General features: G+C 43.2%; 1 protein-coding gene across 2 annotated transcripts in view; it reads left to right on the top strand.

The window, feature by feature from the left end:
• LNX1 (ligand of numb-protein X 1) overlaps positions 1–22,395 on the top strand; it is a 113,970-nt gene that overhangs the window by 59,077 nt on the left and 32,498 nt on the right. For both annotated transcript variants that reach the window (XM_063107766.1, XM_063107765.1), the window contains 3 exons: positions 14,885–15,123; positions 15,633–15,785; positions 20,213–20,415. In XM_063107766.1, the coding sequence (XP_062963836.1) occupies positions 14,885–15,123; positions 15,633–15,785; positions 20,213–20,415 (595 nt within the window). The remainder of the gene's footprint in view (positions 1–14,884; positions 15,124–15,632; positions 15,786–20,212; positions 20,416–22,395) is intronic.

The raw sequence follows: 22,395 nt of genomic DNA, 5'->3' as shown, positions 1-22,395 counted from the left end.
GAGTTGTTTAGCAACATATCTCAAAATGTACAATTTTTTAAAATGTGCATTTCACTTGATCTAGTTATGGAAAAACAACACAAAAACCTAAACATACATATGTATATGTGTGCCAATGCATAGAAAAAAGATTGGAAGACTAAATAACAGATTAACAACAGTTTTCTTTGGGGGTGGAAGGATAGGTTGTTTTTATTTTTGTTTTATTTTTTCATATTTTCAAAATTTTCTTCCCTGAACCTCAGTTATCTTTGAAATCATAAAAAAGGGACTATTTCTATTTGATCCTAATAAAAGTAAGGAAGTATTTCATGAATATCTGTCATTTCCTCAACCTGTATTCATGGTGGAGGATCCGAAAGACATGTAAGACATGATCTCAGGGAATTTGCAATCTAGTCATGCCATCCAACGTCTGTGCAGCCCTCTGTGTCAAAACAGTAAGGTCCTGGGATTAAGTAAGTATGGTTCATACTGGACTTGTTTGTCTATCTGTGGTAGATTGCTAACTACCAGAGTGCAGAATCTTAGGAGCGCCTAGCCTTCTGTCTTACATTTGGTAGACTTGAGTAGTCACTTAAATATTTGTGGAATGGATGAGTGAATGAGTTCTGAAAGAGAGCTATGAAGCTCATTTTATGACAAAATGAGATTAGAAGTAGGCTTTGGATAAAATGGGTAGGGTTTGTTCGAATGGCAGCCTCTCCAGGTGAGAAGCCAGCTTGGACAAAGACCTGTGGTAGAGATGGGTTTGAAGTGAGGAGGGATAGTTGTCGATGTGCCTGCCTGCAAGAAGCTGTGTCTAGTACAGTGACTGTGCCAAACCAAAGGAGTTGAGCAGAGCAGTAGCCAAAAGGAGGGCCTGGCAGGAGAGTCATGGAAAAAGAAGAGGTTTTCAACAACCTAATTAGTAAATAATAGAGTCAGCATTTCCTGCAAACTGGGGAGGTGTCCACTCTGCCCAAACCCCCAGCCCATTTGGATAATAAAATTTCTGGGAAATAAAAACATGATTTGTAGAAGGAGTAAGGCTGTTTCATTTAAATATATTGAAAGGAAAGAGGAAACTCATTTAGCAAACATAGACACTGGCTCGGAAAATAGGATTTTTGTGTTTCATGCAAAAAGATTTGGCACAAGAGATCAGATGTCTGCATGACACATTTTCAAATACAGAGAGAGCAAGAACACAATTTCTCAATATTTGAGCGTTGTGTGACACATCCAGGAGGGCCTTTGACACCCAGCCCAGAAAGGGTCTGGCCAAACTCTGGCATTTTGTAGTTATCCTAAGAGTTCACTTTGGGGAATGAAGGAAATGTTTTTAAATGTCATCAGGGAATGAGTGCCATACCACCTTCCCCCACACCTCTATCTACACAGTGAGCTGTGACAATCTCTGCAAAGTTCCTGGGGTTGTAGAGACCTCACAAAAACACAAGGACTCCAGATAGACTCATCACAGGCAGCTGGAGACCTAGGCTGCTTTCAAAGCTGGTCGGAAAACCTCACTGGGCAGTCAGTTCCGATGTTTAGAAACCCTCACCACCATGAAATCCACCCATTCCAGTTACCCTAAAAACACTTCCTAGTCAGTCCTGAAATAGAAATCACAGTTGATCCATAGCCCAGTTTCCCGAAAATGAAAAACTAGACTTTGGTTGTCTCCAAGTGTTTTAAAAGTAAATAGAATAACTGAATGGAATCAAGAATGGCAGGGACCAAAAGTTAACTAAAAAGAAGTCGACCTCCGCCTCCCCCACCAGCCACCACATACACATCCAAATCCATGGACAGTTGACAGAAAACTCAAGTCATCTGTAGCATGGGAGTTGTCTGCTCCCCCCTCCCAAAGTGTCCAGGAAAAGAACTCAGTGACCCCAATGATGCTCGAGACTCACAGAATGGATAAACTATTCTGACGTCTCTGTGAAGAATTGACCTGGCATGTGGACTGTACCCAAACCCTCACCCATGCCTCATTAACCACTGTCAAATTCACATCTGGTTTCAGCTTTGGAATTCTTAGGTGTCACCCCAGGGAGCAGCACTGGTATTTATCAGGCACTCCTGGCTATCAACTCGGCTCTTCCTAAACTAAACAGCGGAGGCAATTCTTTCAGTTGCTGGGAAGCCCTGGAATTGCATGAGGTTTGGACCTGCAAGGGTTGCTGTGAGGGGCTATTTTTAAGCTGCAGTTTGAGGGTGGCATTTTGGACACCCATCTAAGAGCAACGTCAGAGTACACACTGGGAGGCACCTGAACCATGAAAGCTCCCAGCAAAGTGGCTTCTGTTCCTATTAAATCTTTGGGCAAAACAAACAATAAGGAGAAAGATGCAGTAGAGTGCCATGGTTAACAGCGTAGCAGTTGGAGTCACAGCTCTGACTTTAAACTTGGTCTCTGCCACTTACAGGGTGACCAGCTCATCCAGTTTGCCTGGGATTGAGCTGGTTTTAAAACAGAAAATATTGCATTGCCAGAACCCAGTCAGTCCCGGGAAAACTGAGACAGTTGGTCACCCTAGATGTTAACTGTGTGACCCTGGGCAAGTTAACCTTTGTATTAAGTTTCCACATCTGCAAAATGGGGATAATAATCACACTTACCTCATTAGGCTGGTGTGAGGGTTAAATGAATAAAGGGCAAAGTGCTCACAGCTGCCTGATCCATGTTAGAACTATGTGTGCTGGTTATAAATATTATTATAAGATAACTTGACAGATACACACAGAGTATAAATCAACAACAAAGTCCCTGACAGAGCTATCTTTGACTTTCAGCTCTTTTGCTTTAATGCTGTGTCGCCTTGCAAATCACTTAACCTCTCTGAGCTTTATTTTCCCCATCTGTAAAATAGTGATATTATAACCCAGCTGGGGCAGTGTTTGATAAGATAAGCCCCAGTACCGTGCCTGGTGATAAAGAACAGGCACCAAAGTGACAGCTTGGGGGGTTACTATTATGACTGTTATTGATAGGAGAGAAGAAGCTGTGCTCCTAGCCAGTGTGGGATGGATTAGTCTGCCTCTTTTCCTTCAGATAAAGCCATCACAAATGCTGTGTTTATACTGTGCATATGAACATATGAATGCCTGGACTAAGGGGCTCCCTCTACGGGAGCAATACGCAAATCCCCTGGAAGAGCTCACATACCCAGACAGGATCATTTTATGCTTCTGCCTCTAGAATGCTTGGGACCATACCTTTTCTCAGAAATAATTAGGTTATTTTTGGTGAGGAAGAATGGCGTGAGACAGCAAGCCCCGAGGGCATGTGGGGACCACTGCAACCACCTTCCCCACTGATCCACCAAGCACACTCCTCTGACAAATGGCCCTGGTGGCAAGGCACAGGCAGCATGCAGCTCGCAACTCATGCCTGGCAACTGCAGGCCTAAAGATGCTGACTGGTTGAGAACTGGCCACACTTGACAGCTCAGTTCGTATTCCTCATAACAGCCACTCAGTAGCTGGCAGTGAACGATATCTGTAATAAAGACTGTAAGGTTATAAATAACCTGCATCTAATTTTCCTTGCTTTCTCCTGCCTCCCATGTTGCAATCACCTCCAAATTATCAGCCACCAGGGTGCACAGCATCTTATCCTATCTTAGTGTCCTAAGGTGCACACATCAATTAAAAGTCTGTCTGCCTTGGATTCAAATCCTAGCCCTCCACTTCCCAGCTGTGTGACTTTACAAAAGTTACTTAACCTCTCTGTGCATTAATTTCTCATCAGCAAAGTGAAAATATAATAGGATCTTCCTCACAGGGATGATGTGAGGATTGAATGGGTTAACATGTGTACAGTATAGTGTACAATAAGTGTTGGCTCTAATTACATTATTTATTTGTGAGTTGAGATTTGAAAGATAAAAAGATGTCACCACAGATTCTTACAAATACTAACTCTGTAAACTAATAGAAAAAATGGACAGAAAAGGAGAGCTGTTAACATTAAGTGGGTATTGAGAATATCCACCTAATGTTAGTGGATATTAATCAATATTAAGAATATCCACTTCCTCGCTGCCTCCTCCCAACCCCACCCCCCAAAATAAAAATTGGCACTGTGCACAGACCAACTGTTTCTCATGCCTACATAGCACTGGGTGATCTGCCACAGAAGTGCGTCAGCATCTCTGGTAAACTGAGTCAGGTGTAATTGCTTTGGTTGGTATTGGACCATTTGTTACCCAAGTGGACTGTAACCTGAGGGTGCACTGTCCCCACATCCACCCCCATCCCAGCAGAGCCAAGAGCCCGGGGCTCCAGCTGCCCATAACTTGGCCTGCACTTGCACATCACTTTCCAGCTTGTTTTGAATTTTCCCTTTCTGGTGTTCATTAACAAGTGAAATGGGGTGGTTGGAAGAGCTGGGGACGTTTTCTTCAGTGGTTTGGAGGCAGAAGAAAGGGGCTAATGAGGGGAAGCAGTGTGTGGCTGGTGGTGATGTAAGAAGTCCACCGGTTCTCCAGGGCGAGGGCTGTTCAGGCTGAAATTCATACTCCAGGTCGAAACTGACTAGCAGAGAGTAGGCTTGCTGAACTGATGACCTCTTTTACTTATTAACCAATATTACTTCACCCATGACAACACAAAATGCTAATGATATTTTTCATCTATAGTTTCTTGTAGCTATGTGAGTGGTCATTTAATTCCACCCCAGGAACATGGGTATTAACTTAGAGGGGGATAAAAAAAGTAATGCAAACAAGGAAGAATGAATTTACTGACTGTTTTTAGACTAGAGAGATATTATTTGAGAAGATAAGGGTATGGTGAGTGAAATGTAGAAGATAATCATCCAACATGAATTCAGAAAGTTCCTGAAAGGGGTTCTGTGCCCAGGACTAGGATGCCTGAGGCCCAGAGGAGTTGTAGGAATTGTTGTGTTATTGTTACTTGAGTTTCTTCCAAGTTGCATGATCAGTACTTAATTAGCAAGGGTGGGCCCTACTTGAGGGTGGGCTCAGGGAGCTCAAATGGGACTGTTTTGGAAGATCATGACTGATGCATTTATTTTTATGTCAAACACAATAAAGATTTCTAGTGTTTTGCATTGAAAGGGATATAAAATATTAGTTATCATGCATTTAAAATGTATAGCCTGCCTTCTCTGAAAAAAGTTTCAAGGCAGCCTGAAACTATTAAAACAAATCTGGGCCAGCACAATTGAAAGCATAAACAAGGGCTGGCTGGTTAGCTCAGTCGATTAGAGCATGGCTAACCAAGGTCAAGGGTTCGGATCCCTGTACCGCCAGCCACAAAAAAAAAAAAAAAAAAAAAGAAAGAAAGAGAAAACAGCATAAACAGAAAGCATCTAATAAAAGGAGCAAGAAAAAAAAAAAATAGCTGCTTTCTGAGTCTCTCAGGCTGTTTTAATGCACCCACTGACAACCCTGTCCCCCAGCACTCTTTGCACTGTGGTGATGGTTTAGTGGTGAGCAAGACAAGTAGGATTTTTAATTTTATGGAAACTGTATTCTGTTGGGGGAAGACAGTCATTTAAAAGGGGAGCAAATAAACATACAATATAATTTCCAAATATGTTAATGCTGGAAGGTACACGAGGGTGACTGGCAGGGTAGAGGTGGCAGTACACTTTAGACTGATGGTTGGGTAGCTTCTGGGAGGAGGTGGCTTTGAGCATTCTGTTGTTAACTCCATTCCTCCTGCTCCCCTCTTGTCCTGTCTTGGCATCAGACTTCTCAATGCCCAGTTGTCTCCTGCCCCCATAGGTTGACTTATCCCTGCTGAACCCCAAAGTGGGTGGATGGACTGGTAGTCAGGTGTCTTGGCTTTCATCCCCAGCATCACCCCAACATTTCTCCTCCTTTTTGCTCTCACTTCAGCTCTGTTCTTTCCCCATCGGGGTCACATGGGACTAAGACTGTGCCGAATCCACTATTACTGGCATCTGCCATGTGCTTGCATCCTAGGGGCCTTGGAATGTGGTGCTTACACTAGTCTGCTAAATCAATGTCACTGAATTTCCTGGACTGTGCTCAGCTGTCACCTCTTCTGAGAAGCCTTCCTTGATCACCCCAAGCAGAGCAAGTGGCCTTCCTCCGAACTCTCCTATCTCTTTTCAATAATGTGGCATGGCAGTTTTTCTACCTTCATGTCAGTCTCCTTGAGTGCATACACTGTGTAGTATTTTTCGTTGCATTCACAATATCTATCAGTATGCCTTGATGCATAATAGTTATGCTCATTACTGTCTATGAGTTGCTACTTTATTTCAGGAACTGTTGATATCAGAGGAGAGGGTCTATGGAGGCCCAGTAGCCAGCCTCAACCCACCCCTTCCTCTAGCAGGTTCTTGACTCCACCACAGGAAAGAATTCAAGAGCAGAGTTACAGTACAAGGTGAAAACAGATTTAATGTAACAGGTAAGAAGAAAAGGCTTCACAGAGAAAGTGCAGCCTAGCTCTAGAGACTGAGTAGGGCCTGCATCAAGTTTAACACAAAAGTAAGAAATGCACACTTAACGTTTAGTACAAAGTGTAGGCTGGCTCAAGAGAACTAGCAGCTGCCCATTAGAAATCAGTTTAACACAAAAGCACAGTATACACACCTCACCTGGCCAAGTGCAGGTTTGGCCCCAGGAAAGCGAGCACCCAACTCAGCAAGTTTAAGGCAAAAGAAATACACATTTGCAAAGAGCAGGTAGGCCCCAGAGTGAATAGCAGCCTGGTAAAGGCAAGTTTGATACAAAAAGAAACACACACCTCAGGTGAAGGGAGGGCTGGCTCTAGGAAAGCGAGCATCTGCCCCACCTTCTACCGGGATTCAACTATTTTAGTTTTGCTATCTAATACATATTCATGCTATCTAATGAATATTTAACTACGGTGTTGTTCCCAGTTAGGTAACACAGTCTTGCACATGTCTGGTTGGTCTCTTTTAGAGTACGCTCATTGGTTAAATTCCAACATATTCACTGAAAAACACTTAGAAATATTCAGTGCTCTGCAGCGCCCCTAGTGGAAGGTCATTCAAAGGATAGACTGCCCTCCACTGAGCATGCTCAGCCATTGGAATGATGTAAATGTCTTTCGGGTCTCAATTTCCCCATGTTGGTGCTGAAAATAGAGGCAATTAGCAACAGTAACTCTTCTTTAGGGGAGGGCTAGAGGAGGGACCTGAGACCTTTGGGAATGGCTTGAATCTCAGAGGAATGTCCTGAAACCCAAATCCAGAGAAACTGAGCACTTTCTATCTCACCGTTAAGCCCTTTGCTTGAATCTTTAAACCTAATAGTAAATACACATTATTGTGCTCATTTTACGTATCGGAAATAAGGCTCAGAAGAATTACAAAACTGGTCCGAAGTTGGTGGCAGACTTAGGATTCACATCCAGATGTTTTAAACTTGAAAACCTGTGCTTTTCCCACTTCCACTCTTTCCATTTTGCAGTGCCATCTTTCTTAGGAGGCCGTCCATAAATGTTCACCGAGTGAGAAAAATATATCTCTTTTTGGGGGGTATCTTTCCTCTTCCTTTCTGAAAAGACTGTATTTCAATATCACTCTAATAAATCAATATGCTGGTATCACTGTACCACTACAATCCATCAAAAGAAGGTATATGTTAATTATTTCTCTTCAGTCCTATTATATGCATAGTAGTTTTAAAACGCAGATCAAATAAAATCCTACCAAAAATATTAGAAAATTATGTGAAAAAAGAAAGATCAATTGGAAAAAAAGTTCGTCTTTCCTCCTTTTTTCTCATTTTTTTCTCTTGGAGTGTAAGGAAATAAAAGGAAAATCACGAGCTTGCTGAGGGGAAAGGAAGACTAGCATCAGTGTCACATCAGCCACGAATAACTGTCTGTTATCACAGTGTGTGGGAGATTCCCACTACTCCCAACTTGGTAATTTCAATAAACAAAACACCAAAAAGGGCGACTGTTGCTCAGTTCAGTTCAACAAATGTTTGCTTATAGCCCCGTGAAGCAAGACTTGCCCAGAGCTAACCAGTTAGCCAAGTTAACCAGTTAACCGGAATTGAAGTGTCTTGACATTGGCTGCGAATGACATGGGAACCCAGGAGCCAGCTCTTCCCAAGCACCAGTAGGAGGAAACCATCTCAACCCTAAAGAGAGAAAAACCCTACTTTTTCGCTATTTGGTTCTACTGGTTTAATTGTGGAACTAGACTTTTTTTCCCCTAAGCGGTTAATTCCAATCTCTCTGTGAAATGGCCTTGTATCAGTTTTCTGATGTAGTAAAGGTTACTGCATTTGAAATTTAGATTTATTAAATATGTTGTTTGGATGGTGTATTTAGGTTTTAAAATATTGACCCACAATTAAATAATATTTAAAATTTAGATGTCTAGCCTAATTGTTCAAGTAAATGTTTCTTTGTTAAAGTTGGTGGTATTGTATCTCTCATTAAATATAACTAGTTCTCATGCCTTGTTCATGGTTCAGGACCCTCAGCTTGAGAAGACTGAGTTCAGGATGTTGTGGTGCAGCCCGAGACCCTACAGTACCAAGCAGATGCATTCCCTGGGTGGAAACACAGATGACTTGTCCGAGTCATCTGATTAGTGTAGATAGCCAATGTCGATCATTCATTCCACAGTCTGGGAACCTGAATTAGTTCTTTTATTAGTGAAAATCATTCTTTCATTCAAAAACTATATGTGAGTATTGAGCACCTGCTATATGCTAGTTGTCATTTTAGGCACTTGGCATTGTGACAATTAACAAAATAGAGCCAAAATCCCTGCCCTTCGGAGCTTTCATTCTACAGAGAAAAAATAAGCAGGGTAGAGGAGGTAGGGACAGGATGAGCCAGGAAAGAAGCTGCTGTTTTAAATAGGGTGGTCAAGGAAGGTGAATTTTAATCAGAGACCTGAAGGAGATGGAACAAACCAGATAGATCTGGGGAAGGAGTGTTCCAGACAGGGGCAACAGCAGAGTGCAAAAGACCCAGAGTAGGAACTTGCTGGGCAAGTTTAAGGACTAGCAGGGGGTGTTGTATGAGCGAGAGATAGAGATGAGGTCAGAAATAACAGGGGACAGAACATAGAGGGCCTTGTAGGCCATCATAAGGCTTGTATGTTTTAGCAAAATGGAGAGCCATTATGAAAGGATTGTTTTGGTTGCTCTGTTGAGGATAGATGGGGAAGGAAATTAAGCAGGCTCTCGGGAGACTGTTGAAATAATCCAGGCTTTGGTGATAGTGGCTCGGACCAGGGTGTTAGCAGTGGAAGTGATGAAAAGTAGTTGGATTCTGGATATTTCTTGCTGGATTGTATTTGGAGTGTCCAGAAAAAGGAAGGAATCGGGATGAGTCTGAGGTTTTTGGCTTGAACAGGAAGGATATAAGGTGCTGTTTAATAAAACAGGGAAGATGCAGAAAGAGCTAGTTTGGCAGGGAGGATTACTGTGTAAGTTTGAGCTGCCTATTAGGGATCTAAGTGAAGATGTGGAGTAGGAAGTTTGATGTATGAGTCTGGCTGGGGTCACGGGGACACTCTGGGCTGGTTGCCAGGCCTTGTGAAGGGAGAAAGCATGGAGCCCACAGCTGGATTCAGACCCCAGCTCCACTCTGCAAACTTGCACAAGTCTCTTCTCCCTTCTTGCTTCTACATCCTCATCTGTGAAGTGAGGTAGTAAACATGCACAGGACAGTCGGGAGGGTTAAATGAGAACACACGTATAAAACATAACACAAAGTATGTAATAGGGGATCAAAAGATATTAGCTGTCTTCTGCCCAATCCCCTCCTGGGTTGCCAGACTCTGTAAACAAGGCCACGATCAATGACATGGATTGGGGGCTCGTGGAATGTCAGCTTGAGGAGTTGGAACTTGATCCTGTCAGCAGTGGGAAACATTTCCAGGGGAAGTTTTTGAGTAAAAAGAAGTTGTGTTGGTGTGGTTAAGATGAATTGGATGGTGGGGGTGGGAGTGAAGACCAGGGGAAGGAAGATGGCCATGGGGTGTTGCAAATCTATGGAGATATGGTGTCAGGAGGGCCAGGGCCAGGGTGGTGGTCCTGGAGAAGGAGTTGTGAGCTGAGCACATGACCGAGGTCCACCTTCAGCCTCTGAGATCACCAGCACCCTGATAAAGACTTTCACTGAGCCAGAACATGTGTGTTCCTGAAGCCCCCAATGGCCTATTTCCCAGTTGCCTTACCCAACCAAGGACACAAGGGAGAGCCTGTGGCAGTCTCACAGTGACCATCTTCTTTCCCAGCACAGCCTCCCAGCCTGGCCTATAGCACCCCACTTCAAGCAAAGTTTCAGAATCACTCATCCTGTTCAGTGGAACAGCTTAAGCCTGAGACTCAGCTGCTGGCAGGGAAACTCACTTCCCTCCAGAGTCCCCTGATCTTGACTCTCTTTGCCGGAAAGAAAGAGTGCATCTGTTAGATTGAATGTTTTTCTTTCCAATTAAATAATAGCTTTGGGCAAGCTCTGAGCTCTCTCATGAGTGAAAGAAGAGCAGTTGAGAATTCAGTCTCATTCTCCACTTGGATCAGAAACAGGTCTGGGGCAGCTCTTTACAGGGAAGCCCTCAATAGGGGCCGTCCCACCCCGGCATGCACAGACATCCACCCTCACAGGGCACCGAGGCAGGGAGGGAAGAGTAAGAGCAAGGCAGCGTTGCTTCCTGGAGGACCAAAAAGACAGAAATGGGTACGACCTACCCGCATTGGCAGTGTTTTTATTCCCAGAGGTGGGAATGTGCCATCCCTTGAGATAGATCTGGCTTGCAGATGTGTTTTGTTTGGACCACACAGTGTTTTTAAAAATTTCAAATTTGTTGCCAACACTTAAAAATCAAGAGATTTTTTTCCACTTCCAAATTGTTTGCTCTGGCACACTGGGCTGGCCTTCTTAAGGCAGTAATCAGTGAGGCTCTGTAGCAGCCACTATGTCCTTAAAACGGGCCACGCTGCTCACCATGGTCCCCACCCAGCCTTCCCTCACTCGCCTCCTCACCCGACTAGCAGATGAGTTTGCAAAGCCTAGTTTAAAGCAAGAGCAGACGGGGCAATTCTTGAACTCCAAGTGAGGAGCTGACTCGATGTTTACCTAATACAGAAGTGAACCGAGAGAGAGAGAATGTGAGGGAAGTTAGAGAGATCAAAGGGAGTGTGTAGCTGGCCAGACAACGACGATGAGGGTATTGAGGCTCGCTTTCCTGTGGACAGCTCTTGTTCTTCTGTTATAAGTAGATAAGTTCACCATCAGAAAGGAGCCCGGCCCTGCAAACCAGCTTGTGTCGCTGGTTGGCTGGGCCGTGAAGAGGATATCCCATGAGAACCCCTGTGAATGATCTCTGGGCTGCATCCCACGTCTAGTCTCTAACTCCCATTAGCAGTGAACTCACAGACTCAGGAATTTTGCAGGAAGGAGGTTCATTTTCTCTTCTTATGTCCCCCTCCCCACAAAGAGACAAAAACTCCAGCACACCTACTGCCAGCATTCTCGTCTTAAGACTGATTTGCCTCTACTCACTTTGATAAAGGAGCTTAGGACCCCAACTTCATTACTATCAAGAAAACTGATTTTCAGACTTACTTGTTTGAACAGATGGCACATCCACATTTCGTGGTTTGGTCAAGAAATGGTTTTCTGTGTTCCTCATGCTCATCCTTCAAGTTCATGGCCATTGCCCATCACCACCCGAGTACTTAGTGCTCAGGGGAACTACAAGGGAGCATAAATCCTGCCTGTTTTGAACACTGCCCAGGGTTCACTGTATGTTCCTGTACTGGCCAGTGCTAATCAGCTCTTCTCTCCTTCCCTCTTTTGTGCTTGTAAATCAAGAGGCCCCAGTATTAGTCACTACAAAACAGATAATTAGGATATGCAAGCTGCTACCTTCATAGATCACTCTGTGCCTCAGATTCAAGCTAAGCCAAGAGGCTGGGAAAAGCTAACATTATACAAGTATAAGTTGCTTTAGCAGAAACTTTTTTACACAGAGGTTATGAGTCTGAGTTGTTTAAATCTAGATTCTGCATCCTCCCCGGCTGTTGTAAGGGCAGCTGTGATGGGGGGCCACAGGGAAGGGTACTTACCCATTTTGTGAGATTTTCCTTTCCTGAACTCAAAAATGTGTCTTTAGAACCCAAGAATTTGAAAATAGCTGTGGTTTCTTAGTGGTATAGTGTTGGAATTCAGATATTTTAAAAACACCTTAACCCTCCTCACTAATGGGGCAAAAGAATAAGATGTCATTTTCTTTCACTGGGATATGCTATGTCCTCCTCTCCCGGGAAAGCTATGGCTTGTGTCCAATTAGAAAATTAATTTCCTGCTCTGGCAAGGCACATGGTCAAGGGCATTGCTGCCCCCTAAAAAGAAGAAAGACTGTTTCCAGACCAACTAAATAGGAACTTCCTTCCCATGCATTGCTAACCAAACACTGCCAGCCTGCATGGAAGTGTTCCACTCATGTATTTATGACTTTGGATCTGCTCAAATGCACGCTGGCTTTTTTTTTTTTTTTTCTCTTATCACAACAGTGTATATTCCAATTTTTGAATTTCCTATATCAACCACTTTACTATTTTTAAGCAGAACAATTCCAAGCCAAAGTAGCTGATCAGTACAGTAAAACCTGACCAATTCAAGCAGGGAGCTTGAACCCTTCCAGTGAGGGCAAGCAGTGGCAGTAGGAGCTGGTGCTTATACTGGCCTGTTTCCTCTTCTAGAAGATGAGTGTGTAGGGTTGTAAAATCAAAGTCCTTTTCTACCAATACTAAAACCACATTTCATCACATCTAAAATGTGATGAAATCTAAACATCATATTTTATATACCAACGAGAAAATTAAAAATGTGCCACCAGTTAAACAATCCCAAAACACCTTTAAAGATGTCTCTAGGATGAATGGATTGGTCACACCAGATTCTTGTGGCCTCGAAATCCATTGAGATAAATTTGGTAACTTCTCCTGCCCTTGGTTGCATTACTTGGTATGAAATAGGCAATCCTTTTGAATGATCCCAGTGACAAAGTATTACAGCACTTTTTTTCTCCTTGCGGATTTTTTTTCTAAGCAAATAAAGCACTTGCTTGTCGCTTTGCAAAAAAATACAGGATTGCCGTCTTTCCAAGGTTGAATATTTGCTTCATCAGTATCAAATTTACTCCCTGCTGCTCTGTTTTTGACACTTTCTGTATATACCATAACTTTTCATTTCAACGCTGAATCATTATATATTCTTTTCTAAGACATTTAAGTGGCAATTAAACTCAATGGTGTAGTACCCAAAGTATACCCAACATAGAGGACATGACAAGCCGGATACCTGTGACCATGTTTGCCGTGCTCAGGCAATGACATCTGTATCATGACTGCCACCCAGCAACAGAAATTGTTCAACCCCATCAGTCACACGTGCATCTGATCTTAGACATGTTAAAATGTGAAAAAAATGAGCATCTTAGAATAGATCAATTATAGAAATAGTGAAATCTATGGAGAATTTACAGTATATCTAGCAAGGTACTAAAGTCTTGACAACACTTAATGTCCATCAAACCTCGCAGCAAGAAATATGTGCAGATAGGAAGTTTAGTCAGGTTTAAAAAACTCCCCAAGGTCACCCAGCTTGGTAAATTTCAGAGCAAGGATGCTGACCCAAACAACAGGATTTTCCATCCTTCCAGTTCTGTAATTCTACGGGCAGTATAAGCCATGTGTGCATGTCAACCATAGATTGACATTGGATTCCATTTACTTTCAAGAACATGAAGCATCATTCCAAATAGTCTCTCAATGGGTTGTTTAAATAGCTCAATCATGTAAGATTTTGTATAATGAATTGATAAGAATAATTTATAATTAGCACATCTCCATGGTATGCAAATAGCCAGTTCTTAATGGGGCTTCTCGGCATGATTTCTGCCTTCATAACAACTGTGGGAGCTGGAGTGGCTGCCCATGGCTACCCTCACCACAGTGCAATGAGATAGTTAAATCATCACTATTTCCTGACCAAAACCTTGCCTGCAAGCTGAAAGGACCTCCCCAGTGGCAACGGAAGTCCATTCATGGCAAAATATGGACCTAGATCATCTCTAACCTTGGTCTTCTGAGCCTCAGTCTTGCTCTTTCACTACTTCTCTCTATTGCCTTTCTCACAAAGTCATTTGTTTTTTTAAATTTGTGTTGTAACATGGACGGTAAATGGTTTTTGTTAAAAACCATACAAGCTATTTTATTCTCCCAACGCTAGAAGACATGACAATGAATGACACTTTTCAGTGCATGGGAGCCCCCAGCCCTGGCCCTGGGCTATCTGAGGAACAAGGGAGGCCCTTTCAGACCAGCGCAGAGGTAGAAAATGAAGCCACCAGGCCTGTCTCTGGAGGACAGCGGTGCTGAGTAAACCGTGGCTTTGTGGCGATGGTGATTCTGTTTCCATGGACAGTTAAATATAGAACCTGGGAGGAGCTTCGTATTTACATTCAGTGCTGCAGGAGCAAAACCCAAAAGAAAGGAGTGAGAGTGTGACTGAGGTCTTTCATGGTCACAATAAACACCAGCAAGAAGGAATTACCAAGTCCAAACAGTTGAAGATGGCCAACCTCAAGTCCTAGTCATGTCGACACTGTGACAACTGTCATAGATTTGCACCCCAGAGGCTGGTGTAGAGATTGCTTTAAGAGAATACAATAGGCATTTTTAAAAATTGTCTTCTCAAGTCATTGATTCATTTGGTTGGCAAATGTATACCATGTACCTACATGTGAAAAGGGAGGGGATAGAGGGGCAAGCAAATCCTGTTCTCAGACTAACAAGTCATACACTACTCAGGTGTGTTTGAAGAGACCCATCTGGGCGAAAGCAGCAAAGCCGAGGCCTCTTCTAACCTGCCCCCGGTTCTATTACAGCTGTAAGGGCGCCTCCCACTACGGCCTGACCAGGGACAGGAAGAGGCGCTCACAAGATGGCTGTGCAGACGGCTGTGCGAGCCTCATGGCAACGGCACTCTCTCCAGAGGTTTCTGCATCTGCCACCATCTCCTTAATGACGGACGAGCCTGGCCTAGACAACCCTGCCTTCGTGTCAGCAGAGGATGGTCAGCCAGCTAGCGACCTATCGGACTCTGGCCGGAGCAACCGCACTAGGGGTGAGTCAAATGGGTGGTTGTCCAGGAATGGGCTCCTTGCCTTGGGATTGCCCTCTGTGGAATAGTCACTGTGGAAAGTTCTAGAAATGTTTTTTTAGGGGAAATAGTTATGATAGTTTTGGCAGCCAACCAATGTCCAATTCTCCAAAGTGAAATGAAACCACAGTACCTCAGATCATTAAAACTGTGTGCAATCTGACTTGGTGAAAGGGGTTGAAGCTAGACCTAATGATTCATTGCTTCCGCAATGTCAGTATCTTCCCTGCTGCACCGCTGGGGAAACGCACTGTTACATTCAGTTCAGCCCAGAGGGGGGGAAAGGCAGATTTTTAAACAAGCTGTTATGTATTTCGTTGTAGAAAATTTAGAAAATACAGGTAAGCAAATTTTATAATCCCACCACCTTAAGGTAATCACTGTTAATGTTTAATCGTATACGTCTTACCAGATGTGTGCATAAAAGATGATTTCTGTTCATTCATAGCTACTGTTCTTATTTCTCTTCTCAGCACGGCCTTTTGAGCGATCCACTATCAGAAGCAGATCTTTTAAAAAGATAAACCGAGCTTTGAGTGTTCTTCGAAGGACAAAGAGTGGGAGTGTAGTTGCCAACCAAGCTGGCCAGGGCAGGGAAAATTCTGAAAATACCACTGCCCCTGAAGGTAAATGAACTCCCCTCTAAGGCTGGACATGGGCGGGGCTTCCAGAGTGACTTCGGAGATGATGCAACCTGAACACGCCCACCTTCTATGACCCCTCTTTTCCTAAGGGTATAAAATACTTTTTATAAGATATTTTTTACCTTGCTTAACCTACTTCCCACGTAAGTAACTAAAAGCAGACATTATTATTCTCTTTTTACATAGGGAAAAGGTGTTGGAATCCTTACCTTCAGGTGCTAGCTTAATGCATATAAAGAATAATTACTATAGTTAATGAGTGAAAAGCATTTAAAATAGTGCCTGGCACGAAGTAAATGCTACATAAGTATTTACTCTTATTACAGCTGTGTATAAGGTGTGGTTCTTGGGTGTTTTACATGCATTTCCTCTTTTAATCCTCACAACAACCTTATGAAGTAGCTACTGTTGTTATCCCTGTTTTACAGATTAGGAAACTGAGGCACAGAGAGGTTACTTAGCTTGCTCCAAATTACATTGCTAAACTTTGAATCTAGATAATGCGGTTCTAGAATCCATGCATGTTTTCCCCAATATAAATAGAGCTCAGGAAATACTGTCCTACTTCTTTCTTTTCATTTTATAATAGAACTTCAGAGTAGTAATAATAGCTTTAAAAAAATTGAGGTCTTCCTGTGTGTCAGGTAGTATTCTAAGTCATTTAGGTGTCACAACACTGTTAAGGATAAGGATTATTCCCATTTTACAGATGAGAAAACTGAGAACCAGAGAAATTAGGGGACTAGCCCAAAGTCACTCAGCTAGAATATGGCAGAACTAGGATTTTAATTTAGGTCCTCTGGCTCCAGAACCCACTCCCTTAAGTACCAGGTTATACTGCCCTACACTTTTGGGGGTTGACAGGTAGAGCCCAAACCACTATATTTATCATACCCTCAGAAAATTCATGAGCAGTCGTGTAAGATGCCTTCTTGCTCCTTATTATCATCTCTCGCCCTGTACACACACACACACACTGCACGCTCCAACTACTCTGAGCTTATTACTACAGTCCTGTAAATACTATCTCGTTCTCTCACCTCCCTTCAGTTGTCCAACCTGTACTCCCACACTGCTTTCACCTGGCCTTCTAATTCCTCCTTCGAGGCCCAGCATAGGCTCTGCCTCCTCCTGGAAGCCCTCTCTGACTTCCTCAATCCCCTTTCCTTGTGTTCTTGAAGCACCTGGATCTCTGTCATAGCAGTGATCACATTTCATTGTAACTGTACCTGTAAGAGCAGGGCTTCTTTTTCTGAGTTTTAATTCTCAAGGCCTAGCACAATATCTGGCGCATAATAGTGTTCACTAAATGTTTGTGCAATGAACACATGAAAGGATTATAACTTCCTTTTTGCCAGTCTCTCCCTCCTACTAAAGGCTCCTTAATTCCACTCCAGGTAAAGTGTTCTACTGCATACTTGAATAAGATTTATTTGCATATTTATTGAAATATTTAAAAAAGAGATTACTATGTGTAAGGCACTGGTCTAGGCACTGTCGTTTTGTATCTAGATTTTACAGTCCAGTTCCTGGCATCAAGGTGTATATTCAAGACCAAAAGGAAATAAAATCCTGTGAAGGGTGTGGTATGAATGAATGACGGTGACAGCCATAGGGGGCGGTGTAATCCATGTTGAAGGAGTGGTTTATGACCCGGATGGATGTTGGGATGTTGACTTTGTGCTGGAAGATAGAAGGAGATGAAGTTAATGTCAGATTAGAGAAGGTCCTGGATGCCAGTTAGGAGTCCGTGCTTGATTGGGGGGCAGAGCACACCCGAAAGCTCTCTGTAACAGAGTTACTGCGGGTGGGAGCCATGTTTCAGGAAGACGGAGAGAGCGACCATGTGATATGTGCAGGGGCTGGAGTGGCAGAGAGTGGATTTCCTCAGACATGCCGGGAAGCCCGAACTCCAGAATGGGGTGAGGTGTTAAGATTCAGCTAGGGGCTGGCTGGTTACTCAGGTGGTTAGAGCATGGTGTTATAACACCACAGTCAGGAGTTCAGATCCCCATACTGTCCAGCCGCCAAAAAAATAGTCTCAGCTAGGCTGGTATCAATGTTTTTTGCAGGATTTGGTAGGCAACAAAGCTTTCAGAAATGGCCTGTGGGTCTCACTGCTTCAGCAACCTGCAGTTAGTCTGGTGAGTTCTCCTGTCATGGTTTATCCATCCTTTTTATATCAGTAAACAGACTAGCTCCACTATTTATCAGCTGTGTTGTCTTGGCTATTGCTTAATTGTTCTAAGCTTCAGTGTTTCTTCATCAAAAAAAACAGGGATAGTGACAGTCTTCTTGATAGGGTTACTGTGAGGACTAAACAAAAACACATGCATTCGAATTGCTTAGCTCAGTGCCCAACGTATATGAACTCTCGGTAAATAATAATAATTACTATATCCTTCAGTACAAGAGTGAAGACATTATATTGAATAAATTTTTCTTTCCAGCCCAACACAAGCTTGGCAGTTTAAAAATTACTTTAGTTCTTCAAGGCCACTAGGGTCTCATTGGTGTGGCTCTAATTAACATCATTTACAAGTGTGACTGGGTATGTCCTTTCGAACTATCAAATCAAACATCCTCAAGTGGTTTTGGTTTGGGGACATGGTTTTTGTAAATCTGTTGGGAAGGAGGGTAGTAAGGGAGGTGGAGGAGGGAGGGAAAATGAGCAGCTCTGATGGTTATTTTCAAATCTTTCTTTGCTCAGAGTGATTTTTTTAAAATTTCCATTTCCTTGTTACCAAACATGTTCTGACAAATGCTTGTGGTATAGCCTACTTAATATAATCAAGGTAGTTTAAACATTAATTGAACTCAGTCACCCCGGTACTGTTAGCACCAGGAACTGACAGATTAAGACAGCTACCCACTGCCTTGCAGCAAAGCCAATCACTTACATTAAATTAAATCCAAATGGAGGTTAAGGACCTACATTTACAATGTCTCTGGCATCCTCTGCCACTAAATTAGTTGTTAACTGTATTCTACAACTTAGAAATAATTTTAATTCTTTCTGTATTGTTTCTAGAGAGTTGAGTTCATTAGTTCATTAGGAAAAATGGACTAAGGCTATAGGTTTTGAAAATAGTCATGAAGAGACCTGCAGTGTCTGATCTTTCCAGATGACATAATTAAAGGGCAAATGCAGCTGTCAGCAGCTACAGGAGACAGAAGCATCTCAGCCCTCCACATCCAAACTTGAACCTCAAGCACTTGAAGAGCCACCTTTTCCACCAAACTCGGTGTGGCTTGGTCCCATCACTTGTTGGTGTTTCCTCTGAATACTTCTAGTCGAACTGAAGAGGAGAAACAGTGCCAGTCAGTACTGCTGGTGTGTAGGTCCACAGGGCAAGTCCCTTGTGAACCCCTGGCTCTGAGGACCACCTAACTCTGTGACCTGTAGCCAGTTACATTACTTCCCCTCTTGGAGCTTGAGCATTCTCACTTGTGAAACAAAGGCTTGACTCTCACGGTCAAGCTACAGGGACTAGGGCAGCTCTTCTCCATGTGGTCACAGTGAGGTGGGAGCTGGGGAGGGAGCTGTGAAAGATTTCTTGGGGAAAACGGATTCCTCAGTTAAAAAATAAAGTTTGAAAACACCAGGCTAGATGATATTTGAATCTCCTTTTAGCTCTGAATTCAGTGATTCAGGCAGGTCAGGGATGAACTTCCTGAAGCCACTAAGTAGGCCTTGGCCTCTTCTTGACCATGAATCAGGTCTCTTAACTTCCTTTTATTGACAGCAGTGTCTGGTAGAGAGGACTGCTGATTCCCCAAGCCTGAAAAGCAGAGTCCTCAGGAAAGAAATCTTCAAAATAATCTGAGAGGGCAGAAGAGCAGGTTTGTTCTGTTTTTGCCCCTCCATAAGCAAGTGATAAAACCTCAGTTAATTCCATAATGAGCATTCATTCATTCACTCATTCATTCATTCATTACTATTCACTCAAAAAACATCAGCTGAGTGCTTCTGCATGCAGAGGTCTGTGCACAGAACGACAGAACAGCCAGAAATTACGCCCTGAAGGATTTTAGAGTCCAATGGGGTTATAAGGAATGAATAACATGAATAACAGTAATAGAAGGTTGAGTGCCATGAGAAATAGAGAGAAAGCCTTATAAGAAATGTGACATTTAGAGAAAGCAAGGAAAAGAAGGATCAGGGTAGAGTTTAATTGGAAGGGATCATTTTATGCAGATCTTGAAGGAAAAATTGGGTGTAGGCCCAGGATGAAAAACATTCCAGGCAAAGAAACATGTGCTGGCACAGAGGCAAGAAAGTGGAAAACATGCGTGAAGAACAATGAATAGTTCAGTTTGGCTGAAAGCAAAGTTTGGCAAGAAGAAGCGTGGTTGGAAATGTCCACTGGGTGAATACCTTAAATAAATACCGTCTTTGTCTATTTCAGTCTTTCCAAGGTTGTATCACCTGATTCCAGATGGTGAAATTACCAGCATCAAGATCAATCGAGTGGATCCCAACGAAAGCCTCTCCATTAGACTAGTGGGAGGCAGCGAAACCCCACTGGTCCATATCATTATCCAACACATTTATCGTGACGGGGTGATTGCCAGAGACGGCCGTTTACTGCCAGGAGACATCATATTAAAGGTACAGACCGTGGCTGTGGGGCTGTGATAAGGGGCTTAATATAAAAAACCCTTCAGAGCAAATGATCGGATGGATGGATGGAGGAAAATGGTAAAACAAATGTGGACAGTCATTTTCCATAGTTATGTTGTTATGACTCTTCATATGAGATTTGTAATTTAATTGTCTTTCTTGCTCTTGCACTCTCTTCTCTTTCTTTCTGTACATAAATATTTCTCTCTGTCTCTGTATCATTTTGTCTGTCTCCTCCTTTCCCTTCTTCCTTCTAGCTTTTTTTTTATCTTTCTCCCCCTTCCCTTTCTCCACCTGCTCTTTCTTCTCCCCTTATCCTCCTGCTTCTCCTTTTATCTCTCCTTCTTTAAGCAGTGTTAATATAAAATAATATAAAACAGGAGCATATATTTTCTTAAATTGTTTTTAGAACAGATGGTTGGAACATTTTGTATTTTATCTAATCATGTTCACAAACCCTTCTAAAGTAAGTTTCCTATTGTTTAATGGCCCTCCATGAAAATAAAAGTACTCCCTAAGCCATTTCCACCAACAGAGACCTTCCAGGGGAGACAGGTGGTGGAATAGAATGCCATGCCTCAGGCCTGACTGTCCTCCAAGGCTCAGCTGAGGGGAAGGACTTTAAGGAGGAATTTTCAGAAGAAGAGAAAGGATAAAGGAGAGTTGTTTATCAGAGAGAAGCAAACATGTGCCAAAAGTGACAAGATATCCCTCCCTGCTCGTATATTTTCTATCTGATACTCAGATTACAGTTTCATCCCACCCCTTCTAGGTTGCTTAGGGATAAGCTCCTGTCACATCATGAGCTGTTTCTTTGGCAAACTAATTGGAATAAGAGGAGAGATCATTTAAAGCAGTTATTGCAGAAATGCTGGAATTGCAGCTGGTCTCCAAGGTGGAGTTCGAGGCAGGCCCCAGCAACCCCCGGGGGCAGATAGTGGCACTCTGCATGGCTTCCTCCCAGTCCTAGTGGAAACTGTGCTGCCTGGGAGGGTTCCATAATAAAACATTTCGGTTCCTGTGGCCTTCAGCTGGCACTGGCAGGCATAAGGGCTGCCAGGACTCTTTAGCAGGCAGCCCCAACCTTCTCTTGGCCTGAGTGTGATGGGGCACCCAGGCCTGCCACCTTTGGTGTTCTGCTCCCCTGTGCTTGGGCAAGGGGGGAGCCTCCATCCTCCCTGGAGATGCAGCAGAGATCGGGTGATCGTGTACTAGAGGAAGGCCTTTCTAGAGCCCATTCCAAGACTCCTCTGACAGTTGGCTGCAGGTACAAGAAGTGTTACCAAACTAGAGGGGAAAAAAGGTTGTTTCTCCTCTGAGGGGCCTCCCCACTCAAGCACAGCATGCAGTGCTGCTGTGAAGTTGTTTCTTCCAGGGCGGCCACTAACAGTGGGGGCTGCAGCCTCTGGGCTGGGCCTACATAGCCAGAGTAATTAAAACCAGAAGGTCTGATGCAGCGTCAGCCCTGTAGATCATTAGTGAGGCGCAATTGAGAGGACTGAGCTGAAGGATATTAAAGTAGTATTATAAAGTGATCCAGCCTTTCAATAAAATAACCTAGAAACTTCCTTTCACATCAGCTTGTTTGAAACTGTGTGGGGATTTCTTTTTCGTTTTGTTCAGAAGATGAGCAAAAGACCTTGTAGATGGCCACCTTGAGACCTGACATATTATCTCACACACACACACACACACACACACACACTTTCTCACACTTGCATCTCTCACACTCTATCACACATTGCTCACCTACTTGCAAACACACTCATGCACATACACACTCTTGCACACACTCTCACACACACACACACACACACACACACACACACACACACAGTAGTCGGAACTGGAAGTTTTGATATGGGTGACCCAGGCAGAAAAATTCAGTTGGAGATTTATGGAAAGAAAATGTCAGCTTAGCTTGGTTTGAACAGCCATTTAATTATTTGACTGAGCCAAATGGGAAAA

The sequence above is a fragment of the Cynocephalus volans genome, chromosome 9, assembly GCF_027409185.1.
Source record: "Cynocephalus volans isolate mCynVol1 chromosome 9, mCynVol1.pri, whole genome shotgun sequence".
In the NCBI taxonomy this organism is placed as follows: Eukaryota; Metazoa; Chordata; class Mammalia; order Dermoptera; family Cynocephalidae; genus Cynocephalus; species Cynocephalus volans.
This window is presented reverse-complemented; position numbering and strand designations above follow the sequence as displayed.